At 31.0% G+C, this 14,772-nt stretch overlaps 1 protein-coding gene across 1 annotated transcript in view; it reads left to right on the forward strand.

Moving 5' to 3' along the window:
* Positions 1-14,772, forward strand: part of Su(Tpl) (Suppressor of Triplolethal) — a 164,503-nt gene that overhangs the window by 139,202 nt on the left and 10,529 nt on the right. The window contains exons 8-9 of the mRNA XM_075382271.1: positions 5,789-6,433; positions 13,214-13,385. Coding sequence (XP_075238386.1) covers positions 5,789-6,433; positions 13,214-13,385 — 817 coding nt within the window. The remainder of the gene's footprint in view (positions 1-5,788; positions 6,434-13,213; positions 13,386-14,772) is intronic.

The raw sequence follows: 14,772 nt of genomic DNA on the forward strand, positions 1-14,772 counted from the left end.
TCATTGATAGGACTATTACTTCTTTTCTAGTAAGACATCAAATTTGTTGAGATAATTCTTGGACACCCAGTATTTTCATATTGTCATTTTTCTTGACTTGCACATAATCTGTCAGTTATTATCACATTAAAACAGAATCCTGGAATATCAGGGTTTTTTCAATATTTCGATACTATAACACAAATTGTTTCATTAAAAACTTGTTTTTTTAATTGTTCTAGATTTTTATTTTATTATTATCGTTATTATTTGTAAAGTTTATTTAATTTTTTATGACGGTTATGTGTTATATATAGCAGGTATGTGTTTTGCTTGTATAATTATTGTTAATAATAAATAAAAAGCATTTATGACACAAATGAAATGTCATTTGTAAGAAATTTGTTTGATTATACATTGTATTTATTAAAAGTTATTGTTTTAAGAACAGTTTATATAACGATTCATGCTCATAAGCAATAATATGTGTAAAACAAATGACTATTTGTAGAAAGTTTAGTCACTTCTTTCTACTTATATTTAGGCTATCCATTTGCATCGTAAATAAGTGAATTTAGTTTCATTTTTAGTATGTCTTGAAACAATACTTGGGCTGTGTTATATAGTCACTATAAATATATTGTGATTGAAAAGTAATTTAATACACCTGTCATGCAGTAGTACAACAATATGATGCAACATCAGCTTACTTTAAAGTAGGTGTTGGAAAGGGTCCCCATAAACATTGATACATATCTGCACACATTTCTTCTTGTTCTCTAAAGACTAACAAGTTATTCATGTGGAATATTCTTAATGAAATCATGAATAGCAGTTTGAACTTCCTGGAGACTGAGGAGATTTCCTCAATAAACACTTTTTGCATAAATCCAGTGGGTTTAAATCTGAAATACTAAGTGGCCAAATGCTCTCAAAAATAAATAAATTTCTGAAAACCTCTTGCAATAATTTCATTATTGAAATACAATTGGATAGCACTTCAGCCAGGCAGACTGCCTGGATGGAGCCAGGCGGTCTGGCTGGCTGGCCAGCCAGCCAGTAATCTTCTGTAATTTATCCATTATTAATTTTATCCTCGGTTAGCTTTCCCATGAACTGGTGAATGATTTCACAGTAAGGAGTTGAATTTATTGTTATTAAAGAATATTGGGCCGACTATTCTTCTGAATGTTGCAGTCCATACCTCAGTCTTCTTGTCATGTAGAGAAATTTCATGTACAGCATTGTTGTTGACAGGCATACTGTGCCTTACAGTATTAAATTCACTTTCCACAGACTGTGGCCAGTAACTTTTGAACTGCTTTGACTTCATATGGAATGATACTGAACTTTTTTACTGTCTAATGTACAGTTAACACCAATATTTTTCTGTTGGGCCAACTTTCACATAGACTTGTTTTTGTTGCATAGCAGCTGATATGTGTTTGCAGATTTCTTCATTGAGTACTGATGATGTACCTACCGCTTTGCCCTCTTACTCCTTTACTGATCTCCAAATTTCTTGATAAGTTTTCTTATACTATGTCAATTAAGAACCAGTGTACCTAGAAATCTAACAGAAAAACTGGTCTCTCACTGCCTGTGTCTACTCATCATGCTCACAGAAGACATATTCAACAAGAAATATTCGCTGTTCTAAATTTAACATCACTCTGAGCACACACAGAAAGACACAGTCTCATTTGTTCGAAGGTGACGACCACAATGAACATCAAAAAACCAGAAATAATAATATCTTCTCGTCTGAATGTCACCAACTTGACTGACTCATGGTAGCAAACTGCACACAACACAGTATTACCAATCTTTGCAGAAAAGATTATTCGAATAGCACTAGTTCTTTAATCCGTGAACATATCATTTTATATAGGTGTATAATTACTTTTTGAATCCATTACACTTATACACTTTGTTGAATTTTTGTTGTTTTTGCAATTATTTTTGTGGCTTGCACTCAAAATATTTTTTATTACTATTATTATTAGTAGCCTTGTTTTTAACTTATGGCAGATTTTAAATTCATAGTTACAGAATAGAAAACTTAATTATCAATTCATAAAATTTTCAGTAATATTTATGATCTCATGAAGAAAGAAGCTCCAGTGATGAAGGACTATTAATTGACTACAAGCATATACTAAGCATCCAAAACTGCTTCTGCTTGTGGGATATAAATTCATCGGCCCAAAACTTAAGGAAAGAAAAGTGCTTCAATCGAGATTTCAGTCATGCTTACAGCATAACAAAGAAATACAAACAACATTCAAAACCTGTTAGTGAATTGGACAGTTTTGATAAAAGCATTGTAAAAAAAATAGTTAACAGATTTCAATTAAGAAAAAAGGAATTGCCTACCTTAAAAATTTGATTGCTATTGATTTTAAAGGTGGTGGGGTTATACTTCTTGAGAGTTTCATGAAGAGATATAAATTATTTCCCATAAACAATAATCATTCAGATGATGAATTATAAAAGTATATATTATTGGCTATTAAAAAAAGATTATTCAACATAATCTTGTAAATCATGTAATTTTTATTTTATTATTAATTAGGCTTTTTTTTTTAGTAACTCAAAAAGAAAAGATTCTTTTTGAATCATAAATCTTTGAAAAGTATGTAGTTTTTAAATCTTATAAAATGTTATTTTTAATTAGCAAAAGAACTACTACAGTAGAGGAGATGAAAAAGTTGTTAACTAAGATATTTCTTGTGAAATTTGCACTAAATGTGTGAGATTGGTCATCTATACATCCATTAAATTCAAAGTGATTAAATTTTTTATTTTTATATTCTACTTATCCAAAACCTGTATTCTTAATTTAGCATTAATAACTGTGTCTCTCAGTGGTTGCTATAAATGCAGATGTGCACATCTGAGTGAAAACTATAGGACCAAATTTACTTACCGTTGGTCATATTTTGTTTTACAAATGTCACGTTTATTATATTTGTCTTTTATCACAAGGTTGATCAGTTCTATCATATAATACATCACTCATACACACTTTCTTACTGTCCCACACACGCGTGTGCCCCTTCTCTCTCTATCTCTCCCCCTCCCTCTCACCCCCTTCTCGCTCTTTCTCTATCTCTCACCCGCAATGCTCTTTAAATAATGAAACAATTACAATCGAAACGTAAAAGGGCCTTAAATTAATAACAATATGGAAATGATTAGTTAAAATATAAAAACATTCCTGCACAGATTTGCAATGAAAAAAGGTAAATAAGCTATAACAAAAAAATGTGTTTTTGATATGTGTATTACTTTAATGGTATAATCATATTTGTCTAGAATTGTTTTTAACTTGATGAAAAGTTCTTATTGGGATCTCTAATTTTTGCTTTAATGTCTGATGCCACCAAATTAAAAAAAAGTGTATAATCTGTAAAGTGAATGTATGCTCAATATTTACTTTTGACTGTATAGACTTATCATATATATAATAGGTATTATAAAAGGTATTGAGCTTTTTGCATACAAGATAGTGTTAGCGTTTTCTGGCAAAAATTTGGTAAGCAGTCACGACATCACCAGTGATCTAAATGGTGATCCATTTACCATCCATCACCAACTAGCATTAAACCATTTGGAGAAAGCTGGCTATAAAAAGAAGCTCAATGTTTGGGTACCGGTACCACACAATCTAATTCAGAAAAATTTATTTAATTGAATTTCTATTTGCAAGTCTGTACTGAAACTATGAAATTGAACCATTTCTGAAGCATTTGATAATGAGTGATGAAAAGTGGATAACCTATGACAACAATGTACGAAAAAGATCATGGTCAAAGCAAGGAGAAACTCCACAGTCTGTGGCAAAGCCTACACTGATACCCAGGAAGATTATACTGTGCGTTTGGTGGAATTGAAAGGGCGTCATGAGCTGCCACCACTAGGCTAACTGAGACTCAGACCTGTAATGTCGACAATTAACCCCTGATTGCATGTAACAGTTCAAAAGAAACTGCTTGAACTAGTCAACAGGAAGGGTGTCTTGTGTACCATGCTAACAACACCAGACAGCAAACATCTTTAACAACCTGCCAGAATTGAAACAACTTGACTAGAAGGTTTTCATGCATCCACCGTATAGCCCAGACCTAGCACCATTAGACTAATTTGTTTCAGTCTCCACAGAACGTCCTGAATGTTGTTGAGTAAGTTTCAAAAGAGGTTTTTGAAAACCAAGTGTCACATTTTTTTTTGACCAGAAACCATAGAATTTCTACAGCAACAGTATTATGGTGTAAAATGTAAGATGATCATCAAAAGAAATGCTGCATGTAGTCTCAATGTTATTTTCCAAAAACAGTAAATATATTCTCAATTTTGGCCTCTAAAGGCTCAATACTAATAAAAAAAGTTACAGTTATTTTATATAAAAATGAAATTTATTGTGATACAGTATTAACCAACATTTACAAAAAATGTACAAAAATAACTCATTAAATAAGGTGAACAAAACCAGGAAAATGGTGTTTGATATGCATAGTTAACATTATTGCTTAGATAATGAAGAGTATAAAAGTAATAAAATCATATCATTCAATAAAGAAGAAAATGGATATTATATTAATAAATTAATTACACAAAAAGTATAAAAGTAGAAATAATAAATGTAGTAACATAACATTAGTACAATATGTAAATTTAATACAAGGATATTAATCTTCAAGTAATCATTTAATAATCACATTAATAAGTAAACAAGATAATAATAATAGTAATGAAGAAAAAAAAGATAAAAGTTGATTTGGAGTTAGAAAATAATAATTTGTTTACTGAATAGGTATATTCCCAATTGCAATGATCATTTTTTTATAATGAAAATGAAATAAAAAAAAAGGCAGATCCTTGCTGAGATGAACACTGTGGCCAGTGTGATCTTATATCTATACAATTTAACCATAATATAATATCTATGTGTGTATATGTATTATGTTTGTATTCATTGTGTAAGTATTGAGAAATAATGGATTATTAGATGAGCAAAAGAAAATACTTAACTTACAAAATATGTTTTTTAAATATTATTCATTAAGAACTAATTATTTAATTATCACACCAGGATTTAAAGTTATATCAATCTGGTAATTGATTATTTGCCTAACCAATGTTAAATTTTCAAAAAATTTCAGCATATTAAGGATATGTGTATCTGTGTAAAACTGAAAATTTTTTTATACCTATTGTATAACATATTGAAGCATATGAATTAAAAAATAATTAAACATATAATGTAGCAAATTATTTAAAAATAAGTATAGCTAGCACAAAAAAGAATGTCAAAATTAAAGTATAATAAAGATCTAGAACAACTTCCATAAAAAGTTAATATTGTCTTAAAATTAGATGTTAGGCCTTCTTAGGTTTTAGTTAATGAAATAAAGCATACCCTATTTGTCCTTTATCAGCCATCATAACAGTTGCTAAACTTTCTTTCAAATACTTTTAAAAACCTATAACAATAATTACTTTCAGTCTAAAATGATGTCATATTATTTTTGGATTCTCCAACAAAGAATAAATAGAATTTGGAGATCATCCAGCAGTTATAATAAAATAAACACCAAATCCAGAACAAAAAAAAAAATAATAAACCATAAATAAACCCAACATATTTTGTACATATTATATAGTATAATTATATTTTTGTAATTGATAATTCCTTTTAAAGTGAAGTGTGTAGTTCTAAGAACATTCTATTGTTTTATATATATTTTATTTTTTATAATGTAGTATTTTTATTATTTTTTATAAAAAAAGTAATTTTTTTTTTCAGCCGTAAGCCACAGAATCTGACTCCTCCAGGCAGCAGTGATGGAGGCAGTTCAGTGGGTAGTGGACAAAGCCCTAGCAGTGTCCATCCGGGTAGTCCACCATCTGCCATTGAACCTCCTCCTTCTTCCAAACGTCCTGGTTATTATGATGGAGCAGATGGTCTTCCAACTAAACGACAACGTATTTCCCACTGTAAACCTGCCATGCGATCTGATCCTACATCTGTCCACAAACCTAACTTGCATTCAAAGGGTGGCGGTGATTGTGGAGGAGGGGGTGGTGTTGGTTTTAATAGTAGCAGTAATATTGTTGGAAGTTCAACTAATGGGCCAAATAAATATAGTGGATCAGGAGTAAGGTGGAGTCCCAGTCCTACACCTGGAACTGTATCTACTAATACCATAACTTCTTCCAATCCAACTTCCTCGATTCCTTCCCATGTAGACAATCATTTGAATTCTTTGTCTTCTTCCCCTATTATTGAATCTAAGGAAAGGAAACAACACTCATCGTCAATATCATCAACGTTATCTTTATCAGTGTCATCATCTTCTCCATCATTACCTTCATCTTCTACCTTACCTAGACCAACTTCTAATTTGTCTTCTAATGCGTATGAAAACCATACTGAACCAAAATATATTATGTAAGTGCAAATATTACTTTAAAATTTTATTAGCTACAGTTTAGATTAAGTCACTTTTTCTTACTACCTAATTTAGATTATGTGAGAAGGTAGTGCTCTGACTTTACCTATAGGCTTAAATTGGGACTTTGTTCAAGCTATGGAGACTCTATTCTAGCTAACATTATACTTATTACTACATTAAGCCCCACTTACTACAATTCTATTATTGAGACAAGTGTGTCTGTTGATACAGTTTCCTATCTATGGAAGGTAGAGAGTAAGAAAATACTATGTGGGTGGGAAGTCCATTTACACTGTAATAATTCCAGCTTAATTGGGCTCTAATTCTGCCAATTCTCACCACTGATATTCCTCACTGCTACTGGAAAAGGAAGGGAGGGTAAGCCATGGTGGGGATCGTCCATTGTGTTTATTCAAATGTGGGATGATCTTAGTCTTAAGTCAAGTGTGTAATGATGGCGGATACAAGTACGTTCATTGTCGAAGAGCATTTGTAAGCTCTTTATTGGAGAACATTATGAATGACTTCTGTTATGTTATGACAAACGTTACTAACATGGGAGAAGAAGGCTTTTGCAGCTGAAATTATTCTTGATACGCCACTCAGTGGGAGGCCAAGTACTCGAGCTGAGACATATGCTGCTTTGGAGTCATCGATTTAGTGATCACCTATAAAATCAACGCACAAACGTTCTGCAGAGTTAAGCATTCTAAGATTGGCAATGTGAGACTGTACGTGCAAGGATTTGAAAGTTAAATGTTTCCATCCAGCCACAGTTAATGAGTTGAGTGACAACTTGATCAATTTGTTTATGCATATCAGTTATTGCTTGATTGCTTTGTGAGCTCAAATAATAAAAAGAATGTCATGTTCTCAGACAAGTGTGTGATTTATCAAAGCTCTCTTAACCAAAATATTTTTTTCTGAACGAAAGACAATCCTTACTTTTTATTAGGAGATTGTACACCATCTGCCTGATGTTATGATTTGGGCTAGAATGACAGCTGAATATCTCCTTGGTCCTTATTTTTTTGATGGCACAGTTAATCAACACAGTTATCTGAGTATGATCGATGAGTGGTTGCTTCCAGAATTAACAGCAAAAGGGATCGCTGGCATCATTATGTTTCAGCAAGACAGTGCTCCTGTGCATTTTGCTTTGAATATCCCCATATGCCATAATGAAATTTTTCTGAATTGCTAGATCGGACATGGGTCAGAAGAGTTACCAGAGTTCTATTGTCTTGGCCAGCGAGAAGCCCTGACCTCACCGCACCAGAGTATGTAATCTGGGGTTTTGTAAAAGAAGAAATCCAAAAATACACATACGTCAACAACGAGCAGCTGCAAGACTGTTTGGTCAGAATTTGAAATGATCACTCTTGATTTGCTATTGTGGATGAACAACTAGACATAGAGGTGCATACAATTTTGAAAATGTTTTTACTAATCTTCAGTTTTGACAGCCCCTGTAGCTTCATTCTTGAAAACCTGGTGGATCTCATGAATTGTTTTATTTTAAGTGTTACCAAACTTATGGCAAAATATTGTTAAACGCATTTCATCATTCTGCACAAAATAAAAATATTACAAGCACTTATATAACATATTGGCTGTTGGAAAGTTGATATGTCGTAAGAAGTATGTAACCTCATTAGAGGATGCATTCTAATGAGTAAGCATCTTCACTAGACGATAGTACTATACTGTATAAAGTTTTACCATACACTCAAACGTTTTCAGAAAAAGTATTGTTGGATACTTTTTGAACTGACCTTATGCATTGAATACATTCAGTTATAACAGCCTAAATTTAATAGTTGTTTAAGTTCTCCACTCATAACTTGCAACAAATTGGCTTATATTGGCAATATATCTGGGCAGGTGATAATGACTTATGATATACATGCTATCTCATTATTTTTTTTCATCTTATAATATTTTGTAACCATTTTTTCTACAGTACCTACAACTTTGTTCCTAATCTAAAATGTTGAATAAAATGTTATTTTTTGAATTCATAGCAGTAGAGTTTTTTTACTGCAGAAATATTATAGTTATGTAACCCTTTTTTTTATAAGATTACTTTTAATAGCTGTAGTGCTTATTCCAGACTTTTCAGGATAGGAATTGAAGGCAGATACTTATCTTAGTTCTACTAAAATTATTTATTGCTCAAAGTAAAACAAGAAACTATCATCATATCTAAGTTATGAACTGTTTGGATTTTATGTGATTGATTGTTTATGATATTGCTGTCTGAATAAAAGGATATATTCCATCATAAATTGCCATTGGGCCCTATAACTTAAAAAATTTATGAGAATCTTTTATTTTTATCTATATAATAGCTAGTCCTGTCTTGCCAGAACCTGGATCCTTGGGGCTCAGGTCAGCCCAGGCGAATACCGGAGCCTACTCAGAGGCCTACCTCGTGGCCACAGACCTCATTTTGCTCACCACTTCCAATTTGCTCGAGGGACCAGTTACCGTGGGCACTCACAGAGCTCGCTTCAGTTGCCATTTCCATCTACCCAGAGGGCTCCACCCGCACATTGTGCATTATCCAAATGGTTGTAAGAATTATACTGATTAATAATTACAGTATTCAGGCTTTATAGAAGCCTAAAAAAGAAACCAAATTACAAAATATAGAATAATAGTATTTTTTCTTTTTCCTGTTTAGCCTCCGGGAATTACCATTCAGGTATTACTTCAGAGGATGATATGTATGAGCGCAAATGAAGTCTTGAAAAGAATGTCTTTTTCAGTCTCAGTTCAACCATTCCTGAGTTGTGTGGTTAATTGAAACCCAACCACCAAAGAACAAACCAGTATCCGCGATCTAGTATTCAAATCCATATAAAAGTAACTGCTTTTACTAGGACTTGAACGCTGGAACTCTCAACTTCCAGATCAGCTTGTTTGAGAAGATGCGTTCACTACAAGACCAACCCAGTGGGTTAGAATAATAGTAACTGTGGTGACTGAAGTACACACACCTTTGACAACAAAAAATTCATAACTTATTTCTTTGCCATAGTGGCAGAAATATAATAATGAAGTAAAAGGATTAATCTATTTTTTCTTTAATGAATATTTTTAATTCACAACTTCATCATCCTTGGGGGCGAAGAAATAATGAATATTTGAATATCTTAACCTTCAAGGGAGCTAGGGTCTCAGTCAAAAAAATTTATGAGAATCTTTTATTTTTATCGTGTTACTTTTATTTTATTGTGTTATTCCTTCCCTGGAATAACACAAATGTATCCTGCAAATTTGAAAGTAATCGGTCGGTTGGTTCTCGCATGATGCGATAACAAACAGACCAACTTTATACATACATATATATTTCTGAATAACCGTGATCTGTTAGATCAAGAGCGTATCTGATGCATGCAGAAATTAACCTTCAACCTACTAACAAATACCCATTTGAATTTTGAAAATTGGATGATTATTTGTAAAGATATAAGAGCACCCCATTGCATCTCCCAAAACAGCATCCCAGGGCACCCCGTTTGTTACCAGTTGATGGTGATGATTCGTCTAGCCTTCCAAAATGTCCACCTAGTCTCACATGTAGTTCCTACGGGAAGCCCATTATTGTTAAACAGAATTTTTGTTTAATTTATTTAGTGTAAATTTAATTCTATTTTTATGTAATATTATTAATTCGATTAATTCAAATCATTCAGTTCAAAACCAGCTGCTTACTCAGTGATAGAGACTCGCACTTCTTAAATTCAACTTATTGAAGTTTGTGCTTCAGCTGGCAAATCTCTACTACATATATATACATAAATATATTTTCGAGATGAAATATATCAAAAACCTTTTCAGTTATGCCAAGAAAGATGGGTAAAATTTTTTTTTGTTTATCCTAAACAAACAAAAAACCTCTTCCTCTCTATAATAGTGTGTATGTGTATATATATAGATATATAGTTTATATGTATGTTTAGTAATTTATATTTAAGTTTATATTTATGCAATATATATATTTGTTGTAAATTATTTGATGTAGTGGTAATATTATACTTGAAAAAAGAATCTATATATAACTGTACTGAAATTAGTATTTTTAGGATTCATAATATTCCACTGTACTGTGAAATTTGATATAAATTCTATTAAATGAACCACCTGGTGTAAAATATGGAGATAAAATAAATCTTACCTTAATATTTTGTGAAAGTACTTGCACAAGATCCCGCATCCTTGGTCATGATAGACATAATTCTGTTAATCCATAATAAAATTACAAAAATACCAAAATAACGATGATAAACAACCTGATAATAAAAATGAGCATCCAATAATATTAAACAAATTAAATTCTTGTAATAAAAATTTTTAATTCATATTTGAAATAGATAATAGAATGTTAAATTATTTAGATGTCAATATTGAAATAAACAAGGACAACCGTTATGAGACAACATCAGTACGTAGAAAACCTACATCCAGTAGTATAACAATAAAGATAATTAAATATATTAGAAAAATATTACATAATTAAACATCAAAAATTTCAATTTGATAAATCATCAGACAGTATTTGAAGGAGATGTTCTTATAAAAACTGCAACCAATAGTAACAGTTGTGTAAATTAATATGCAGTTATCGTTATTTTATTATGCATTCATAGTTTATTTCAATCATGACTGAAGATGCGAGATCCCATGAAAATACTTCCATGAAAAATTAAGGTAAGATGTCTTTTTTCAATATTCTGTACTAGGTCAAATAACTATCAAAATTCGCCAAGAAATAAATGTGTGATCTGAGAGCGTTTTGTTATGAACTTATACCAATTGGCAAAGTAAAATGTACTAAAAAATATAAGGCAAGAATCATAATTTTAGTAATATAAAATTTCAGAAAACATTAGATTTGTGTACACCATTATCATTTTGCAGCATCAAAAAAATAATAATTTATGAATTACTTGATCTTTGATTGATTTCGAGTTCTGACATGAGTTTAAGTATTAACTTATCGCTCTTGTATATGTTCAACAATAAATTCTTAGTTCTAAAAATTCATTTATCCTTTGCTAAACTTTTTGTTTTGCTACACTTGTATTTTCCATTGATTAAATCTGTAGCTCTTGTTCTTTATCTTAAACTGTGAAGTTCAGTCATTTTCTTTGGTTTACCTCATTTAATAACTGGAGGAAAAGATTTTCCCTCACATGCAGATTTAACATTGAGAAAAAGTCTTAAAATACCTTTATCTACGAATCAGGATATGTCAAACACTGCAGATAAATATTCCCATAAGGATTCAGTCCTTAAATAAAACTAATAAAAAAATTTACTTTTGTAGTAAATATTGCCATAAGGATAAGTCATAAGGATTTGTAATAAATGCTGAATTATTGCATCTTCTAAGATCCATTGCTTCAAAACCACATCCATTGACATTGAAGAAAACAGTTAATGTGACTTGAATTCCGGCCTTCATTTGATGTTCTTTTGTGAAACTTGGAGAAGTTAAGTTTACGTGTGTGCCAACTCATATTTTGTCTTGGATCACAATGAAAGAGCCAGATTTCACTAGTAAATTTTCTAAACTGACAAAAACTGCTTAGAATTTTTCCAAAATATCTGCAATCTTTTAATTTTTAGTTTTTGTTCTATTGATTGAGTCTTTTGCACCTTTTCTTTACCTAAATGTGCCCAACACTGTTTTTATTTATTTTTTTTTTTAAATTAAATATTTACCATTTCTGCTGTCAATAAGATAGTAAACCTGTAATAATTTCTTTTCCTTTTTTACATTTCCATCGGGTTTTTTTATTTATTTAGGTAAACATCTTTGATCTTCAGCAAGCTCTGAAACTTCTGAATTGTGCTTGCGCTGTACTTACAGTTTTTTCCTGCAAGCCTTAGTTAATAACTGAAAATTCATCTTGTGCAATTTTCAAGTTAATATGTTACTCAAACTTCAGAATGTAGTATTCTTGATTGATTTGAACTTGAACCTCTGCTTTAAATGATGTGTAGCAGCGATTTAATTATGAGATTAGTTGGAAACTTGTATTTTACTTCAGTCCTAACATCATTCAAGGGTAACATTCAATGATTAGAGGAAGTTTTTGGTACTTGAAGAATTTTATATTTAGATTTTTATTAACTGTATTAGTATTCTTATATTGGTTTTTTTTTCTATATTTAAAAATATTGTGTTAACAGATGACACAATGATTAATTATTGTTAGTTTTGTATTTTACATGGAAAAGTGTTAATTCTGAAGTAATCTATTAAAAAAAGTTGCAATACAAATTAATGAATGTTGTATCTTAGTTTACTTCTTTCAATTTCGTGATTTTTTACTTTTGAAATATTTACAGATTGATGTTTTTCTTCATAAAATAATACTAGGTGCCCAGATACTAATTCCAAATCATATATTATAGACTAAATGTTGCTTACTTTGTTATGTTTCACTATCATTCATATCGTACTATTTGAGAAGGAAGCCTTGTCAAATCCTATCTCATCAGTAAATTATTACCTGAAATAAATTTTTTTTTTGTATGAAATTAATATTGCATCAGAAATTGGATGTTGCTGTTCAAGCAATTGTTAACATTACTGTACGTTTTTAGAGAATGTTAATTTATTCAACCTGCCTATTTTCTGAGAAGTTTATTTGTTTGTAATAGAATTTTATTAATTTTTAGCATATTTTCTTATGTATATTGAGTTCATACTCATATTTAACATGTACGTTTTAATTTTTGAGTGTAACTTTTCATTTCAGTGATTATCCTAGAATAGAAACTATTGAACAGAGACGCCGCTACAAAGAAGATTTTAATACCAATTATGTAGAGTATAGAAGATTGCATTCAGTAGTTGACAAGGTTTCAAGAAGATTTGCTGAGTTAGAAGCAAGACTGAAACGTGAAAATAAACATAGTGAAGCTTGGAAGGTAGTGATATCTAAAATTGATCTGTTATTTTATGAAAACCTTTAAACTGTATCTCAAGTATTTTGTTTACCTTTATTAGTATGAGGCATGTTATTTATTTAGTAACAGCATTTTGATGTAAAAATTGAAATATGCGAAATAGGAAAAAATGTATTATAACAAAAACAATTTACATATATATCTACACACGAGTATATACTGTTTTTCAATATATTTTCCATTCACTGCAATAAATTTTTTGATATCAGCTTACCGGCTTCATTATTCTGTTACTGAAGAATTCTCTCACCTGATGTAAACCAGTTAATTACTCTATTTTGCAATTCCTCATCATCAAACTTCTGCAATGCAAGCCGTTGTTTTAAATTGAGAAAAAATTAATAATTACTTGGTGCAAGATCTGGACTGTAAGGCAGATGTTTGATATCCATGTTTCATCACCGGTCACACCATGTTTCCATAAATCATCACCTTCATTTTTGGTTCCCATCTGAAACATAACATTCTGTAACCCATTTATTTTTCAGGTAAAATGTCAATAATTATTGACATAATTATTGACATAATTATTATTCTGAATTATTTAGTCAATAATTCAGAAACTGTAAGCCTTCTGTTTTCATAGATTTTTGCATTCACATCTTCAGTCAATTCATCTCAAATGACAGACTGATTACTACGTTCTTGATCATGAACATTCGTTTTTCCTCCACGAAACAAACTACACCATTGGCAAGCTTTAACTTCGCACATAACATTGGACCTGTAAACGTTGACAATTTCTTTATGAAAATCAGCAGCAGATTTGTTTTTCAGCCATAGATAATGAATTACTGATTGCACTTAACATCCCGTGAGATTATTTATTGTAGCACTCATTTTAGCCAGCCTACACACAGCAACTAATGCAAATAACATTAACCTATTGTTCTACACAGACAATCATTTATGTAAAAACATGCTACACTAGCACCATCAATTTCCCATTTGCATTTAAATTAAATGCTAATCTAATGGAAGCAGATTGAAAATGGCTCTTACTTAAAAAATACACCTCATATTTTTCAGTGTGTGAACAGTAGAACATTTAACTCTCATCAACTTGCCTCAAACTGTATCAAACTTGAACTTATATCTCTTCTGAAAATAATACCTGACAAATTATTAAAAAATTACAAATCTTCACTGATTTTATAGAGCATCAACAGCTAGGTCATTATCCCAGTGGAAATTGATAGCGTATGAAAAGATGTTATGCCTGTGTTTGTCATTTGGCAAGTTATGTTCAATTATTCTATTTGGTTATTGTGAAAATGAACGATTCCAATTTTAGTTGAATCCATCTTGGATCAGAGAACATTGTGGATTATCAGCTTTGTTGGTGAGA

Source organism: Lycorma delicatula, chromosome 1 (assembly GCF_047948215.1).
Source record: "Lycorma delicatula isolate Av1 chromosome 1, ASM4794821v1, whole genome shotgun sequence".
In the NCBI taxonomy this organism is placed as follows: domain Eukaryota; kingdom Metazoa; phylum Arthropoda; class Insecta; order Hemiptera; family Fulgoridae; genus Lycorma; species Lycorma delicatula.